An 18,680-nucleotide genomic window follows, 5' to 3' on the forward strand; every position below is an offset into this window, starting at 1 on the left:
ATATGATTTGAGGTATTGTAGTGATCTTCGGTGTGCAAATAGTACTACTGTAACTCTGCCACTCTCGTCAAGGCATATTTGACTCCAGAAGCTCTCATTGTTAAGCTCGTCGGCAAGGGCACACATATTGCTTTGACCTTTAGCAAGCTCTCATTTGCCCCGTGCAATGCAATTGTAGATATACTGCTGCGTAGCAAGCATATCTGAATTCATATGTAAGTAGGATCTAATCTCCTTTGGCGCAACGCCAGCATTGGCGAATTGTTGGACTTTTGATGTATCGAGGCTTGATAGCTGACGATGTTGTGTATGTACTGCTTCATTGGGACTTGATTCGTGATTGTGTTTACCAAAACCAGCCCCAGGACGATGCCTTAGACTCTATGTAGTCTTACATAGACTTCCTTCGCTATGACAGATAAGGTGCATCCTGTATAACGTATTGCAGTCTCTTGCAGCCGTTTCTATGAGCTACGAGGGGGCTTTGTGCCACGGTTACATACGTAGATAGCTTCAATTCTTCCACTAGAGGTCTTCCAAGAGTTCTTGACTGAGAATGCATAGCCTGGGGGCGCTGCCCAAGCATTGATTGCTGTAACAAGCTTCTTCCGTGAGCGGAATTTGCCTTCAGGAGGAAGGGCGTCATCAGGGAAGTAACGAGAAGCGTCAATTGGGTTCATTATAGATAAAGAAAGGCACAGTAAGTCGAATTGGTATCACAGAAGCTGTTGATCGTTGAATTGAAGGGATTGAAATAAGGCCACGTATGCCTCTTACATAACAGATATTATTGGCACAGCTAGCTGTGCCTATATGCCTCGCCCCAGTACCCTGAGCATATAACATCGCCGATCTGTCGACCTGGGTGCGGCAGGAGCTTTCAATCCGGCCCACGCCGAATGATATAAGAGCAATTAAAATGACTTGCTGTGAGTGGCTGGTCCTCAAATCCCAATGGTAGCACTACAACATTCTTTTTACGCCCTGTCCGTCATCCATCGCTGTGTTGAGCGTCAACTGTCGCTGCGGAGACATCCCTGATAGCATGTAGCTCATCATCCGTGCGTCATGTTGGCAAGACCAGACGGGTACATGAGTAGAGCAGCCAATATCAGAACCACGTTAATGTGGTATTTCGAACGAGTCTATTCATCTCTTCAAAATGTCGTCCATGCGCGCCCTCGTATCTCCCCAGCTCCGAACCCTTCTCCGGCCGCAAGTCCATCGTGCTTCGCCGAGATTCATGCGAATCCAGACCGCCGCGTTATCATCGGCCATCTCAGATGCTATCATCCAGGGCCGCCGCGAGCTGGAACACTACTACAATGAGGTCATAAACTCTACAGACCATGACCATCAGCAACGCTTTGGGAACCAGTTCATCTGGGAACTCGCGCGCCACTCCATCAGCGAGGAGCTGGTAGTCTATCCTGCTTTTGAGAAGTATATGGGCCCCAAGGGTCAGGAGATGGCAGACAGCGATCGTCAGGAACACTACAAGGTAGGACCCAGAATGAACCATGGATCAAGAAAAATTTAGAACTTTGAATTAGATCAAGGAACTTCTCAAAGAATTCCAGAACATGAAATCCACGGATTCAGACTACGTGCCGAAGCTCAAGGAACTCTGGGCCCCGCTCTGGCAGCACATCCAGGAGGAGGAGAAGCTTGATTTGCCGGCTCTTGAACAGTCGCTCAAGGCCCAGGGTGAGGAGATGGAGTTTTTGGCGAGAAGGTTCGACCACACAAAGAAATTTGTGCCGACACGCAGCCATCCCAGGGCAGGCGAGAAGCCACCGTTCGAGACTGTCATGGGTCTCATGGCCGCGCCTATGGACAAGTTGGCTGATATGCTGCGCAAGTTTCCAGACCAGAGCAAGCTATGAGCTCTGTGCCAGCAGAGTGGGGAAAGGTTGCCGTTTCAATTTGTCAGATTGACCAAAGTCAGTAATAATTAAAATATTTTAATATCTTTACATACACGGCTACTTCTCGCGCCTCAATCTCCTGCTAGCATGAAAAGTCACAAACCAGATCGACCGACTCGTAGCTCGGCAAGATGCCACTGGAAAACTGCCACTGTCCAACCTTACACACAAAGAGATCGCCCTCGTAGTACTCCGTATTCGCCTTTCCACTCCTCCAAGCCTTATCTCCGTATCCAAACTCTGCTTACACTTGGGTCAGTCTCAGTGACACCGTGAATGCTGAGTCTGATATCTCCCTCTGTCGGGTTGCCGCTGGGAAAAATAGTCGCATACATCATTTGGGGCATGCCACCAGCTTGGGCATCAATGTAGATGGAGCCCTGATCACGCCACTCCTCATCGTGGTCAAAGACGAGGTAGCCTTTGTTGAGACCGTGTGACTAAGGTGGTCTGATCTGCTAGTGGCTGGGGTGTGGATACAAAGTAAGGAGCTGTGCTCCACTCGGATACATGTAACTTAGAACTAACAACACAATCAACCCATTTTTGCTTCAATAGTGCCCAACCCATTTCAAAGCAGCAGTAACGAGGCATTTCGGCTCTGTGGAACATCTATTCCTCGCGGTGATGGGGTCTGTGATTATACGTTGCGTGCTAATTAACGCAAGATCTCGTGGGGCATTGAAGAGTCAATCGAGGAAACTGTTTCCGCGGAGCTACCGGTTATCATTGTCCAAGACCTGGCCACAGGCCCGCGCTTTCACTCGTATTGTCGTCCTGGCAGCGTCGCCAGATTTTATGCTGCTGTTCCTATCCGATCTCCTCGGGGCATCAACATCAGTGTTCTGTGCGTCATCAACTCTGTGCCAGACGCCAATTGGGATGAAACGCATTCCACTATTTTGCGTGGCCTGTCAAAAACCATTATGGGCCATTTTAGAAGACAACCGTCTTAAGAATGTCCAGAGGCGTAACATGCAAATGAGCCTTGGTCTTCAGACGTTCATAGATGAGCAGAACCATGTTACTCACTTCCAATCCATTGAGTCATTATCATCGGACTCACACACTCCCTCGTGAGCTACCTAGTATATACACCACACTCATTAGCACTTTTCTAGACTCTAGCTCACCAGCTATCAATAAAACTTCTTTACGCCAATAAAGTCTGACACGCCTTTACTTGCCCATTAAGAGACGTGACATCTTCGCTACGCTCAGACATCACGCCCTACGATCCTGCCAACATAAACCCTATAACGGTTTAGTTCACTCGTTGGGAAACACAACCATCACATTTTAATAGTGATTTCTTTAGTATAACGTACGAGATAAGCGAGCGAAACAGCATACTGTGCAGCTAAAAATAGCTTACCCTAGAGTATCTTAAAGCTTTAATGAAATAGCTAAAAATCTAAAAAAGTATTTCTAGGCATAGTATAGTTATTTACACTTAAATATTATTTTTATAGACTTTTAGCTATTTTACTTTCTATATAAAACCTTATTATACATTATAAATCATAGTGCAAATAGACTTTTTAAATACCCCTCTAAGTAAATTTGGTAAATTTCTTATATAAAAGATATAAAGTTAGATTATAGTTATTTACCTTATATAAAGCTTTTAGTTAATTTAAAGCTAAATTGATTTTTTAAGAAGTATTTAAAAATTAGCTTTTAAGGTAGAAAGTAGGGTGTTTCACTCGCTTATCCTACACAATATTAAAAATAAAGACTAACTAAATAAGTAACGTAGTTGATAAGCGATCCGACCGGACAAGTGATCCGACCACTTTTATTTCCACCTTAAATCCAGGTTTTAAAAAATTCTCTAAAGATTTAAACTAAGTCTAAAATAGCTATAATTTTAATAGCTTATATATATGTCTTAAATAAAGCTATATTAATTTTCTTAGATTTTTAAAAAAATTCTATATAGCTATAAACTTTAAAGTCTATTTACACTGTAAAATATACTGTATTTTAAGGTTTTCTATATAAAATAAAATAGCTAAAAATACTTAAAAATAGTAATTTAATAAAGCTAATTATACTATTTTATAAATTATTTTTATTAAATTTTTACATATTTTATTTAAGGTTTTAGTTTCTATAGGGTAAGCTATTTTTTAGCTATACAGTGCAGTGGTCGGATCACTTATCCGGTCGGATCGCTTATCAACTACGTTAAATAAAACAAAAATCTAATGCTTTATCACTTAACCAATAGGAAATTAGGTAACTCTCAAACCTAAGACCACTTAGACTGTAATAGTGATGCGTCTACTAAAACAAGTTCTGGCAATGGTGGGTACATCTGGACAGTGACGGGAGATTCTGGTGGCTACTGGGGGTCAGAGATGCCGGAGCAAAGTCTACTTATAAAGTTCCGCGGAGTTTTCTCCGGTGATATTGAGCTAGGACGTTCCATTCCAAGTCAAAGCCTATTAAGATATGAGAACGGTTACGTCGAAAATACGAAGTACTAACATCCTGAGACCAGCGCCGATAAATTCTCTCTCAACTTTAGATTTTCCTTCTAGCATGGGTAGGAATAGAGTGTATATATAGCTATCCTTCAGACATGAATAATGGAAGGATGATATTTATAAGGATTTCTTGGAAAGCTATCCCTTTGAGTGCCACAGCCCTTCAGAGGGGTCACGACAGGGGTATATAACCAATCAAAGTAAGTAAATCAGCCGCTACAGGCCAACTTGTACTCAAGCTGCTTTAGAGGGCTGTCAGCCAATTGAAATTGCTGAATTAGATGGCTATACCGCCAAAGAGGTAGCCAAGTTACAGGCGAAGACAGCCCTTTCAACTGCGTTTGCAGCGGAGCTTTTGTCACCTTCTTGTACGTGGGGTCAAGTGGGTCGAGATACCTACTGAAGGGCTGTGGCACTCAAAGGGATATTGGTTCTCAAAGATAATGCGACTACGTCAGTAGGTATATTTAGGTAAGTAAGTTTATTATTAACGATAATATTCTTACCTATTAAATTATATAATATAGAATAAAGACTTATATTCCAACTCGGGTTGCTCGTATCAATTATCTCACTGAATTACTATGTTTCTATGCCTCCCGTGTGCTTCGAGAATAGTCCCTACTGCCTCAACGCAATTCTGTCGCGTCTCCATAATGGCGTGTACCACCATGTCCTCCTCAAACGGCCACTTGTCGGCGATCTCCTTACTTCCACACATGTCGCACTTAACGAACTGCTCCGGGCCGCCCATGCATCAGCACGGTGGACGTATATGCCCTGTATTTTGGTTGGCTGCCCGTAACCCATGCGGTCTAAGCTGTTATCGATTGTCTGCAGCACGTAGTGCAGCCGGTTACACCCATTAGGGAGGACTACGGCGCCGTCCGGGCTTGCCAGTAGTGACTCGATATTCAGGGTGGTGTCAATTCCAATGAGTAATACCTGCCCGGCAGGTGTCCGGGCGAAAACAAGGCGGCCATCATCGTGCTCCCACGGCTCGGATGAGCGGACAGCGAATTCGATAAAATCCTCTGGTTGATAGTTGAGTCCCTGAAGGGCTGAGATAGCGAAGGCTTTAGCGGCTTCGAGAGCGCTATGCGTACCGAGGACGTAGACGGAGCGCGTAGCCTCCGAAGGTTCTTTTTGGTAGTCAATCACCGTGAGGACAGTGTGGTAAAGGAGCTCCGGGACGTTGTCAACCGCCATAGCAAGTATTTGTTAGTACTTCTTGGGTAAATCGTGTTCAATTCGTATAGTAAGTAAAATTGCCTATTAGCGTACTAACATGAGGAAGAACAGTAGAGAGAAGATGTTGAATGTTATATGACATACCGCTTAATTCTAAGCCGACTGTTGTGTGGCCGATCGCATCATGTTTGTTCACATGCAGGTTCCCGGTATCAAGTCATGACGCTATCTTGTCGTATGGCAACGGGATGTTCCGAAGTGTGAGTAGAAAGCTTAATCAGGCAAGGGCTGTGGTACGGAGAAATCGGATATGCAATACCGTCAGAGGCTTGTTAGTCAGGACAAGTATTGACTTTATGAAGGAGAGAATGCTCCGTGGCATCCTACATCATCTAAAGGGGCAACTGGGTTTCTAAAGTCTCTAACCTACATAAAAAGCAAGCTAACCATCTTATCAGGATCTAACTATCCTGCCTACCGTCAACACAAAAGAAGCAAGGTCAAATCGAGGTGCAGCGTTTATAGTGGGTACATGCAGGCCTCAACGGCAAGGAGGAATTGCCTTTAATAGTGTCGTTTCTACTAGAAGACGTAATTTATTGAGTTTAAAGAGCGCTCTCTATTTTGCCTTTCTTAATAAATAGCTCCTAACTATTACTACTTTCACTGACTTAGAAAATCTTACAGTTACATTAGATTTATTAATGTCATATAGAACTCAAATTCATAATCTCGCATTAAATGTTTGCGTGCTTCTGACTTCAACCGCCGTGCGTCATATTAAGCTTATGTTCATGTGACAATGACGACTTATTTTTCGAAATAAACTGTCAGTTATCAACCATTCATCATTCCGGGGGCAGAAAGCCACATCTCGAATTCCTCCAGGTAAGAGGCGGCGAAATCGTGATAACTCTTACGTAGCGGGACATTGTACACCCAACCTTTTCGCCCCAGCCACACTTGACACGTGAATTATCACCAATACGCACCCCGTGAAGTGAATCATTGGTTGGAGCAGCAAGACACCGCCTACGTCATAGACTGGGTTTGCCTATGACAGACGGCTACGCACGAATTAATGACGAAGATGTCATGTGCTCGATGTAAGTCTAATCTTGGCAGATGCAAATGCCACGTCGATGGGCAGGCTACGACGAGAGACTTGGATTTATTAGAAAAGGGCTGGAATCATCCGCTTCCACTCAATCTCCCCCCGTTTGCATGCCCATCTACTTACAACCTACGCGAAACCCGATATCATTTTATTCGGGTTAACACGGCCCCAATAAGGCCATACCAACTTCACGACAACATTGAGTAACTTCATTACCATGGCAGCTATGGACTTGATCTACTCCCGTAATGACGCTCTCGACGTCAACCCTCAGGGCGGCCAATCTCACCTCTCCGAGGGAGGCTCCGACTGGCTCTGGGCCGTTATGGCTTGCTTCACCCTCGCCTTCGTTCGTCAACTCTGTGAATTCTTCCGCCGAGAAACTTCTAGCTAACCACACGTCCAACAGCTCGTCTACTATGCCCTTAGCTTCCGGCCGCATCACGGGGAGAAAATCTTCCATTACCTCTTCTCCATCGCCCTGTTCGTCGGCGCTATCTCCTACTTCGCCATGGCCTCCGGGCTCGCATATTCCGTCATCCCAACGCAACTCTACACAAGAGATGCCGCAACGTACCAGATCTTCTTTGCCAAATACATTTTCTGGGTCGTCGCCTTCCCCATCATTATTATAGCTCTTGGGCTTATTAGTGGCGTAAGCTGGGCAACCATCTTATTCAACGTCTTTCTAGCTTGGATTTGGTAAGTGAAGCATTTCTGATGTACGGATTCGTTCAAGGATAGACCAGCTGATTAATTTTAATAGGATCATCTCGTATCTCTGCTCTGCCTACACGGCCACCCGGTATAAGTGGGGATTCTACGCCTTCGGCACTGTCGCCTACCTCCTGCTCGCCTTTCAAACCATATGGGCAAGCCGCTCCTCCGCTCGCCGCTCCTCTACTGACCGCTCGTCCGTCGACCGCGACTATACCATGCTCGCTGGCTTTGTCAATCTCCTCTGGCTCCTGTACCCGATTGCCTTTGCCGTCTCGGACGGTGGCAACGTCATCAGTGTCACTCGGAGCCTTATTTTCTTCGGCATCCTTGACCTCCTCCTCCTGTGTGGAACCGCGTTCGCTTTCCTTTTCCTCGCACGCAGGTGGGACTACGGTCGCTTACACCTAAGCTTTACCCAGTATGGCCGGGTTGGCTCATATGGAAATGCCGCGCACCCCGAGAAGGGACATGTAGGCATGCATCGGCCAGCGGGCACTGTCACGACTGCGCCTGACTTATAGTGGTATGAGCTGAGCTGTCTAAGATAATGTATAGTCGAGGGAGAGCGACTAAGTGAGAAAAGTAATTAATAATTACTTAGGAAAGGGTAGGATAGGATATATATGACGTGTATAACAAGCGAGTGTCTCACTAGGATTTACGTCTTAAATCGCGGTTTTAAAAGTACTCTTAAAAATCTACCCTCGGCCTAAAAACGGCCAAGGTTTTCAAATTCATTTAATTAGTATAAAAGGTAACATACACGATAAGCAAGCCGGTCAAATAAGCTTGCTGGTCAAAAACCCCCTAACCAACAGCGTCTCTATATTGATTCTTAACCACCAGGTATATGACAGTCAAATAGAGAGGCCAATACCCTTCTTGCACTTCAAGCTTATCGCAATGACCCAAAACGAAGTTTCTGACGCGCTGCAAAGCCCTATCAAGCCTATTATAGTACTCTCTTCAATCGAGAGAATGGCATTATTACGCGTGCGACTAAATCGCTAAATCAAGCAAGTTATTTAATCTTGAATAATAAATTATAACGTACATGATAAGCGAGTGGACCAAAAATCTCAACCTTTGAGATAGACATCACCATAAAAACACAACAAATTATCCGATCAATTAAAACTAATCGCTATACTCTTCCCCAGATATAACGACAACTATCTGGAATGTTCTTGTATTATGACCTATCTTGCCGCATGTTCCACAATGCCTTTCCTTTATTTGTGCCGACCCTCTTTGACTACCACTTCTCGACGATTCGGCCACTGCCTGCGTATTAATATTCTTCTGGCCAATTGCTTCCCTACCTCCCTCTAGAGTCATCTTCCATCTTTTCTGTAGGCGGGTCCTTTTTGCCCTCCGGCGCCGGCTTAGTGTGTCATTTGCCCGTCGAAGGTCTTGGATCTCAGACCTCATCAATGCCATCTCATACATAACCGCCTTCGTTCCTTTAGAAAGAGGCTTTAGTGCATCTAGAATAGACTCTGGGGAGCTACTCTGATGCCTTCTGATTCGTCTTTCAAGGTATTTAGACTGAGATTCAGCCTCAAGAACGGTCTTTGGAGTCTTTGAAATCCAAGGGTTAGGGTGGCTAGCCTCCTCCTCGAAAGGCGTTGGAGTCCGCACCTGCATATCAAGCTTTGAGACCACACTTTCCGGATCAAAAGGAACAGGTATAGCTCCCTTAAAAGCTCCCTTGATATTCTTCTCGGTCATAGTAGCTTGAAAAGCGGCATAAAAGGCCCGGAGGAACTCAGTCTTAGAAATATGGGTTATAGACCTTCTGATCAGATGCTCTATTTCTCGACCATACGCCTTTTTCAGCGGCCCAAAGCACCCAACATCAAGAGGTTAAAGTAGATGAGACGAATGAGCCGGCATACAGAGCGTGATAATGGTTTTATCCTCGCAGTATCTCTCAAAATCGGCGGAATGGTGGCTTTCGTGACCATCAAGAATTAGAAGACGATAGGGACCAGTTGATCGGTTAGTTGTAGACCGATCAAAGTGCCCTAGCCACTCGAGACCCGTCTCGTTATCTGTCCAGTCATTTGGGCTCTTTGCAATAACCCAATCGCCCGGGAGGTCGCATTCTCGGTACCAATTGGCAAGGTGATATTGGCCCGCAACCACGATAAATGGCTCGATTGCCTGACCTTCTGCATTAATCGCTTGGATTGCTGTAACCCATTCCTGATTTCAAGGCTGGACTGATTTCTGTCTTCCACGCCTCTCTGAGCCGGTGACAACTACACCGCTTGAGATCACGCCTATCATAAAGCCGACCTCATCAAAGTTCCAGATATCATCTAATCAAATACCATACTTCACGATTCCATTTAACGCAAGCGTAAACCACTTCCTAATCACAGTTAGATCTTCGCGCTTGGCCCTCTGGTAGTCGTATTTACGTGAAAAACGTGTCTTAAGCTCTGGTTGTCGCTTGACGAAGTTATAAGCCCAGCGCTTGCCGACAGGTCTTGCTTCGCGGTCAGCTAGCAGTCGATTGGCCATTTCTTCAACAAATTGCAGTTGGGGAAGGGGAGGGTGGAAATCCTCACGAATCTAGGTCGAGAATGAATTAAACTACTATCTGTTCTTCCAGATCAGATAGTCTGCGAGACTTTGGGATAATATCGCGTCGTGATTGAATGCTATTCTTTCGATCGCGGAGAGTACTATAGCTAACTTGGTAGGCTTCTGCAGTTAGTCGAGCTTTAAGCTTGGGTTATTTTGAAGGGCTTGAAGTGCAAGAATAATTCTAGCTTCGTTAGAAGATTGTGACATGTTAGACGGTTGAGAACTATTTAACTAGATAGAAATGTTGTAGGTTAAGGGATTTTTGGTCGGGCCACTTGTCTGGTTGGGTCACTTATCACATACGTTATTAAAAGTCTAAGTTCTACTTATCTGAGAGAGAACAACTCAGCTTAACTACATAGTATCCACATCCCAGCCACCAGCAGCTTAGACCTTCGTAATCATATAGTTTTAATAGAGACATATAGATAACCAGTAATTGCGTGGTTGATTGATGAAGTTGGCACGCAGAGAGCGCTGATGGTGGCACTATCGTGAGATGTGTCCCCTGTTACTAGCCCCTGAGGCGACACGCGAACGAAGTAGAGGTATTTCGGTTTTTTAATGCAATCTCCTCTGCATCTTCGACTGGTCCAATAACATATTGTAAACTCTTAATTCCTTCTCTACTTTGGTCGATGACTTGGCTTCGTGGGCTGGCGATGTCGAGGAGGACGATGCGGTCCGCATAGAAGGCCAGCTTGCACAGTGCGTCGGTGCCAGCACCTTCTCGCATTCTGATAGCCGACAAGAATTAGAGCAATAAGTTTCTCCCTTTGTCTGGGTGCCGCAACTGAGGCATGGATCATGCGACCATTCTTGGCCTGATGGCATATCGGAGAGTGCCGGAAAGTTTGACGATGTTGGGGAGTAAGGGAGCGATGGCAGGGCTGACACATTCTTGTAATGCAGAGCTCGAAGCGTTGTGGAGCAGAGGTTTGCTCTTTCTAGCCACTGATGCAAGAGTTAACGCGCAACAATCGCCTCTTCAGTCAACTCCCCACCCTCTCTCCAACTTATAGACTATGTTCTACATATATACCTGCTCTTTTTAGATCCTCGCCACCTACGTCCCAATATTCATCATATATCCTGATCAATTTGTTCCCACTGACTGACTAGCTTCGATATACAGAATCACTTCAAAGCGTAGCCACTGACCCTGTTAATAACAGCAGAGCGCTACGCTGACCATTTCTTGCCAATAAAACCGCCAGGTTGACGCAATAATGTCCTTTGCTATCGCTTAATGGTGGCCAAATGCCGATAAGCGGTTGACCAGGCACCTAACAGACAGATAGGTAAGATCTTCCGGCATAGCATAGTGTCCTTTAGGATCATAAAACTTTATAACCCGCGCTGGCACCAGACTAGCGAGTTATGTTCTGGTATTAGGATCTTATTTCGTCAATATGTCGACACACTCCTAAGTCCGGATGAGTCCAGAATGAGGTTACTGGTCACAGGTGAGGGGAGGATTACCTCAGCATCCTGCATGGCTTAGTACCGAGTTCAGGCGAGAACCAATGCATGGAATGAAGATCTTTTCGCCCCTTGGGGTTCTAGACCCAAAGCACAGTGTGGTAATTATGTTTTTCACAGTCCGGACGATTTGGTGCTGATGCTCAGAGCCCCACAGCTTCTTACACCGAATGGTTCAGCCAATTTTAACCCTTCAGCGACTCGCCAAGGTCTCCAAGTGTTTGACGTCCTATCCTTCATAGCTAAGTCTCTTTGACTGATTCTCGCTTACGTCCTCTCAAGTGATTCATGTGGAGGATCCCGAAGGTCCCAACAATATACGATATCCTGTCTTCATGTCTTGATGGGGCGACCACCCTTTCAGGCATTTGAAAAGGATAATCTTCGCACTATTCACTAATCGGGCAACTCCCTGTGCACTAGTGAGGTCCGAAGAAAGGTGGACTCGATCTTTGGCCACTGGCGAGAGCTGTTTCCGGACCATCGCCGGTAATCTATCCTCTCCAGGATCTTTCTACGGTTTCGCTGTCATCGAGTTCTGTTCTACGTTTCCGTTTGCAACTCCCTGGCGTGCGGGTACTAGATAGCATCGCCCTAACTCCATATTCATAGAGGTACGAGACATTATAAACCAACTTTGTCTTAACCGGAATCATAAATAGCTCTTCACGTGGTTTCTTATCCCGTATTCCTAATATTAAGGGACAGAGGTAGCGACTAGCGTCAAAAATACAAATATGTGTCCCAAGCAACCTCATCCGCTTGGTGTTCTCACGGTCCCTCGTAGACGAATAACCCTGGTCCATATTCAGTGAAGGATAATGGTGGAACTGGCTGGGTAAGGGCCATCGAATCAGGCGGCATAGTAGCCGTTTGAAATGGTCCTAAACCCATCATATCGAACATGACATCTATAACCTTCGAGATGCTAGATTCTTGCTGAGAAGAGATTCTCGGGGTTGCCGGGAAGCCACCTCCATTTAGACTCTGCGTATTCAACTCTTTGGCGGTGCTAGCATCACTTGGGCTTCCATCGCAGGGCCTTAGCAAATTGCCATAGGTATCAAAGGCAGTAGAGCAAGCGACTAGCCTATCCACACACTTTTGCGCCTCATTCGCGATGTAGTTCTGGATGAGAACGCAATTGCATTGTGTATGTCGCAGTAATTGGGTCTTTAGGTGGTAAATTTCGACGGCTAGAGAGTCGAAACACGTCATGAGATAGCGGTTTTGGTCCTCCATAGTTTCTTCTCGAGAAGCGAGGGCTAAGGCTTCATCACGCTTGCGGAGACGACACTTGTTCGCCGCAATGCGATTACGTTCAAGCACTCGGCGCCGGTGAGGATCCTTGGGAAGATCATCATCATCAAGCTCCTTATGCTGACCCGCAACCTTCTGCTCTTTTAGCTGCTTCTTGGGTTTTCGGCCCCTTTTCCTTGGGTTGGGTGACTCTGCAGCCTGCCCAGAGGCACTGGACTCGAGAAGCACCTCATTCGCTTGTGATTGTCTTCGGGTATGGGCTCGCCGGTTCAACTTCTTGTCTCCCATAACGGATGGTAGTATATTTTGCAGTGTTTCGCTACCTCCGAGGTTCTTGAATTCCGCGGGCTGAGTCGGTAATGCGTTGTAGGTGGACCCGACGCCCACTTCCATCGGGAGGCATCAATTGCTTCCTTAAAGAATGAGCTGGCGCCTGTTTGACTTGGCGTCGGCTGATATGTCATATGGTTTCGAGACATTGGGGAAGCGGTACTCATCATGCAGGATGGTGGGATCATTAGTACGGTGTGGTGGTGATAACTTTTGGGTGAGAATCGAAGGCAAGATCTCTCAGCGGTGAAGAACAGGACTACACGAAGATCATATAAAGTGATTTAGGTCCGTAGATTGTAAATGCTAGCCCCGTTAATAAGCTGCGATGAGAGGCCTTCAATGGCCTAGGTTGACACTCTAGATATGGCAGAAGAGGGAATTCAAAGAGAATTGCCCAAGTAGGTGGGCCAAACGACATGAGTAGGGCATGGCAGGATCGAGGAGGATGCAAGGATTAAATATGGCAGCTTTCACAGGCAACTAACAGACCGGACTGCGGTACCGGGCGCAGTGCGCAAACCTGTTGAACAGGTGCTGGGGCCTCACGTGCAAGCAGGGATACTTTAAGATTACAGCCGAAATGGTAAAACCTCTAAGGGGTAGATTTCAACAGAACACAACATGAATACACCAATTCACGTCAATGAACCGAATACACGTAATGTCTGACAATTAAGAGTCTCAATTGCATCTCAGCGACCCGCGCACCCAAATGCATACGACCTTCGGTTCATTCTATCACCATGTCGGCCAAACACGCCGAGAGGACCATTAGCTACGCGTCTCCGGAGGATTGGGACTCCTGGTCCAACGAATTCAAGAAACTGGCGCACGCCTACGACCTGTGGCAGTATATTGATCCGACCGATCGTATCCGATGGCCTCAGCGACCAGAACTTCCAGAAATCCGAGACTACCCCAGACAAGCAGATCCAGACGATCCCGATAGTGGCACAATGACGCCCGGCTCAGATTACGTACCGCCCCGGCGAATCGGAGAGTTGACGTCTGAAGGAAGAGCGGAATACGAGCATGATATCAGGATCTACTCTCTGAAAGAAACGGCGTATAGAGAGACGAAGAAACAGGAGCAGAAGCTGGTCGAGTTTGTCCTCAAGACGGTCTCGGCCACGTATCAGAAAACATCCTGCGTCACGGGAGACCGATTGGACAAGTGGTATCAGGAGCTACGAAGATCTGGAGTGGTATACAACGAACGCCTTCGACCCGAAGCGCGCGACAAGTACCACAAAGCCGTACATACAGCCCCGAAGATCAACAAACTCAACGAGTGGGTCACGGAGTGGGAGACGACCATGGCCGAAGCGATCAGCAAGAAAGTCCCTGATGCCCTCGACGCGCAATGCTGGGCGGAAGACCTGAACCGAGCAATGTATCACGTCCTCCCCAGCTGGGCATCTACTTTCCGACAACACCGACGCCCTCAAATCCTCAATAATTCCCTCAACTATCGAGAGGTCGCTGCCGACATTCGATACGAAGCCAAAATGGCCAACGCTAGCGGAAGGCCGTCAGGAATCAAGAGAGGCGCATTCGCGGCCACATACGGCGCTGCATCCAGGAACGACAGACCTGCAATCACAGACCGCGATAATGACACTATTGAAGTCCAAGGAGACGCCTCTGATTGGGCGACGGACGAAACATCCTATGCACATCGAGATACGCGAGGCCAAGGCCGTGGGCGTAGAGCACGAGGCGGCGGAAGAGGAGTATCAACAAAACGAAAACGAGCAGAGACGACCGTCAATCCGAACCCGGATGGCCCTACTTGTCGAGGATGTTTAGGTTTCCATGACTGGAAAGGCTGCTGGTACTTATTCCCAGCCCAGAAAGCCGAAGGATGGGAGCCTAACCAAGCGATACAACGATTAATAAATGACCGTCTCAAGAACGATACTGGTTTGGTGGAGGAAGTCAAACGATTGTCCAAAAGTAGAGACAGAACCACTCAGGACGAGTGACTCGGGCGGGGTATGGCACACGTCAAGGCAACCTACCTAGTGATGCACAACTTTATCGCAGCCTTCAACTGTGCCCCCTACCCTCTCAGACATTCTGCCATCCTTGACTCTGGATCGACAATCCATATCTTTAATGAAGTATGCAGGTTCCTCAACTACCGACCGGCACCGTCTGGAGACTTCGTCTACGCAGGGGAGTCACCAGTGGCCATTCATAGGTACGGGAACGTGGATATTCGCGTTCAAGGACCTCAAGGACCCTCTCTTCTCAGATTGCGAGATGTAGCTCATTGCATAAACTTTGCATGCAATATTGTGTCATACCGCCAGTTGCGGAAAAGGGGCTACTATTGGGATACCAAAGGGAACAACAACCAAATCCGCAGGAAAGATGATTCAATCCTCTGCACATTGACGGATCATTTCGACCAGTACGTACTGGAGCACATCGACAAATCAACAACGGCAGCGGCATTCCTAGCCAAACGGAAACAGTATGATTCGTGGACTAAACGCCCTCCTCGCAGTGGAGACGAAACCTTTTGGCACCTTCGACTTGGACACCCAGGGCCTGAAGCACTCAAGCACCTCGTGGGCCAATCTCGGGGGGTGAAGATCAGAGGGATCTCCACGGTTGAGTGTGATGCTTGTGGAATGGCGAAGGTGAAGCGCCAAGTCCGTCGACAAAGACGAGTTCCACCCGAGAAGGCTGGAATCCGACTCGCTATTGATTTCCACGACATGAGTGGGGATCCAGGCTACACTTCAGCTATGCTGGTCACCGACCGTTACTCTGGCTATATCTGGGACTATTATCTTCCCGATCGAACTGCACCAACGCTTATCGGTGCACTTGAGCATCTACTCAGAACACTAGAGCGACAACTCCAGTATAGACCCGAAGTCATCGAGTGTGATAACGAGATCCCGGATAGTCACCAGGTAAGTGACTTCCTCAGTATCAAAAACGGGATGCGCCTAGAGCCCTCCGCGCCATATGCCCAAAGTCAAAATGGCGGCGCAGAGCGCTCGGGGGGTGTGATCAAGGAGAAAGCTCGCGCGATGAGAATCGGAGCAAAGCTGCCTTCGTTCCTTTGGGTTGAGATCTGGCGTGCTGCCGTATACCTATACAATAGGACACCCAAGTATATCTACAATTGGAAGACGCCATATGAGCATTTCTACACTTACTTTGCCTTTAGGGACGGCGTGGTTGTCACGGAGCGTAAGCCCGATCAAACACACCTACGCGTGTATGGCTGTAAAGCCTTCGCGATGACGACCGATGCTTTGAAAAAGAAGAATCGGCGACAACGACTCAATCCCCGAGGGTGGATAGGATACCTGGTCGGGTATAACTCGACAAACATCTACAGAGTCTGGAATCCGTTAACCAAAAAGGTCATCTCCACTAGAGACGTGATCTTCAACGAGAAGGAGACGTTCTCTGGGGATGTCCAACACCTCAAGGATGATTTAAAAGAACTAAACGAGGAAGAACTTATTCAGCATCTCACTGATGCTGAGGTCCCACAGGGATCTAGCATCAATCTGGATGCTTCTACCCAAGAAGAAGACGAGGAATTAAGCGCCTTGCCTGAAGGACTAGCGTTTGAGCGGGAGGCTGCAAGTTATCCACATAGAGGGTTTGAACGTGATCCCACGATTACGCAGGGTGAGACTGGCAGGACACTAGTCGTAGGAGATCGCAATCGAGAAGAGCCTGACGGGACTGATCACCCCTACACGACCGCTCGATTCACTCCCTACCTGACCCCGGAGACTTGCCCTCTACGGCCTGCTGCCCTTCTGGTCGCTACTATCAGAGAACCTCCCGTGAGGAAGGAGGGGGAAAACCCCCCTCAGTTACGAGCTGCCAAGATGGTGCATGTCCCACCTAGCGCTGGCACTTCCCTGGGACGAGACGGCGCAAATGGAGCCCCTCGTGTCATTTCAACTCCGAGCAGTTACTGGGAGGCCGCATTTAATGCCGGACGACTCGCATCTGTGAAAGGGACCTGGAATGGCAAGGTGGTGAGTAAGCGGAAGCTTGAGAAGCAGGCGAGCTCGGCCAGCTGCCACCCTGATAGCGGAGAACCTCAGTCTACGGGAAGTCGGGGGGAATCTACTAAGCTGATGGATTCTCCCAATCGCAAAACACAATCTGCAAAGCTGACAGATTTAGGTGACGGCCAACGCCGAATACACCGGCGAGACATGCCAATATTGCCAAAAAGGCATAAAGACCTCAAGAACCATCCACTAGGTGACCTATTCCGCGAGGCAGAAAAGACTCATCTTGAAAGCCATAAAGAAATGCGCTCCTGGCGTGAGGTTCAGAGAGAAGAAGCAGCAGGCAAGGAACTCCTGGACTGCATGTGGGTTTATGTGTACAAGTTCGACAAGCACGGATGGTTCACCAAGTGCAAGGCCCGGCTCGTTGTACGAGGCGATCAACAGGCAAAGTCGACACACGAGGATACCTATGCATCCACACTTGCCGGCAGATCTTTCCGAACACTCATGGCTATAGCTGCTCACTTTAATTTAGAACTTCTCCAGTATAATGTCGTCAACGCCTTTGTCAATGCTGAACTGAAGCAGGACGTCTACATGCGGATGCCCGGAGGCTACCGAAAGCCTGGCCTGATTCTCAAGCTTCAGAAAGCACTATACGGCTTGCGCCAGTCACCATTACTTTGGCAAAAGGAACTAACCACCACCCTTACGAACATTGGGTTCAAGTCTGTACCTCACGAGCCATGCTGTCTCTCGAAAGGAGGAATATTGATATTCTTCTATGTGGACGACCTCATTGTTGCCTACGAGAAGACCAATCAAAGATCGGTCGAATGGATGATAGGCAAGCTTCGAGAAAAGTACCAACTCTCTGGAGGAGATACGCTACAGTGGTTTCTTGGAATTGAGATTATTCGCGACCGAAACCAACGTCTGATTTGGCTGTCGCAATCGTCATTCGTGGATAAGATCACTAGTCATTTTAGGATTCAAGGGGGAAAGCCTTCCCTCACTCCAATAACCACGAAAGAACTTCTTCCGAACGAAGAGCGCGCATCAACAGCGTCAATACAGCAGTATCAACACAAGACCGGATCAGTGCTCTACCTGGCAGTAATCACTCGACCCGATATTGCCTTTGCTGTTTCTCGACTTTGTCGATTCAATATGAACCCGAGCGACGATCACCATGAGGCCTTGGACCACCTATTGCGGTATCTGCAAAACACCAGGGCACACGCACTACAACTCGGCGGAACAGACACTTTTGATGTGTACAGTGACGCTTCCTTTGCCGACAACACAATCGATCGGAAGAGCTCGCAAGCCTACGTGATGAAGCTATTTGGAGGGACTATTGGATGGCGCGCCAACAAGCAGGACACCGTGACTACCTCTACAACAGAGGCGGAGTTGCTGGCACTTGCGCAGGCTGCGAAGGAGTCCATGTTCATCTCCAGATTAATCACCGAGCTCGGCGTGACCCTTGACAACAGAAGCATCATCATTCAGTGCGATAACGCGCAAACCATTCGGCTTATTAATTCCGACGTGGCGC

At 47.4% G+C, this 18,680-nt stretch overlaps 5 protein-coding genes across 5 annotated transcripts; 3 read left to right on the forward strand and 2 right to left on the reverse strand.

Annotated features, from left to right (window-relative positions):
- Nucleotides 1–1,162: 1,162 nt before the first annotated feature.
- Nucleotides 1,163–1,886, forward strand: BKA55DRAFT_600309 (uncharacterized protein; the record flags this gene model as incomplete). Its single annotated transcript, XM_046196507.1, has 2 exons — nucleotides 1,163–1,420; nucleotides 1,554–1,886. 2 exons carry the CDS (start codon nucleotides 1,163–1,165, stop codon nucleotides 1,884–1,886), a joined length of 591 nt encoding a protein of 196 aa, XP_046041069.1.
- Nucleotides 1,887–4,580: 2,694 nt separating this feature from the next.
- BKA55DRAFT_530387 (uncharacterized protein) lies at nucleotides 4,581–4,823 on the forward strand (the record flags this gene model as incomplete). The annotated part of the gene is made up of 2 exons (XM_046189146.1): nucleotides 4,581–4,620; nucleotides 4,702–4,823. Coding segments are annotated over 2 exons (162 nt in total), but the record flags the coding sequence as incomplete, so codon positions are not given.
- A 218-nt stretch (nucleotides 4,824–5,041) lies between these two features.
- BKA55DRAFT_530523 (uncharacterized protein) lies at nucleotides 5,042–5,629 on the reverse strand (the record flags this gene model as incomplete). Its single annotated transcript, XM_046189150.1, has 1 exon — nucleotides 5,042–5,629. One exon carries the CDS (start codon nucleotides 5,627–5,629, stop codon nucleotides 5,042–5,044), a length of 588 nt encoding a protein of 195 aa, XP_046041071.1.
- A 1,325-nt stretch (nucleotides 5,630–6,954) lies between these two features.
- On the forward strand, nucleotides 6,955–7,969 carry BKA55DRAFT_530354 (uncharacterized protein; the record flags this gene model as incomplete). Its single annotated transcript, XM_046189142.1, has 3 exons — nucleotides 6,955–7,077; nucleotides 7,138–7,430; nucleotides 7,495–7,969. 3 exons carry the CDS (start codon nucleotides 6,955–6,957, stop codon nucleotides 7,967–7,969), a joined length of 891 nt encoding a protein of 296 aa, XP_046041072.1.
- Nucleotides 7,970–12,296: 4,327 nt separating this feature from the next.
- On the reverse strand, nucleotides 12,297–13,178 carry BKA55DRAFT_547185 (uncharacterized protein; the record flags this gene model as incomplete). The annotated part of the gene is made up of 1 exon (XM_046190998.1): nucleotides 12,297–13,178. One exon carries the CDS (start codon nucleotides 13,176–13,178, stop codon nucleotides 12,297–12,299), a length of 882 nt encoding a protein of 293 aa, XP_046041073.1.
- Nucleotides 13,179–18,680: the final 5,502 nt, after the last annotated feature.

The sequence above is a fragment of the Fusarium redolens genome, assembly GCF_020744475.1.
Source record: "Fusarium redolens strain MPI-CAGE-AT-0023 chromosome Unknown BKA55scaffold_37, whole genome shotgun sequence".
In the NCBI taxonomy this organism is placed as follows: domain Eukaryota; kingdom Fungi; phylum Ascomycota; class Sordariomycetes; order Hypocreales; family Nectriaceae; genus Fusarium; species Fusarium redolens.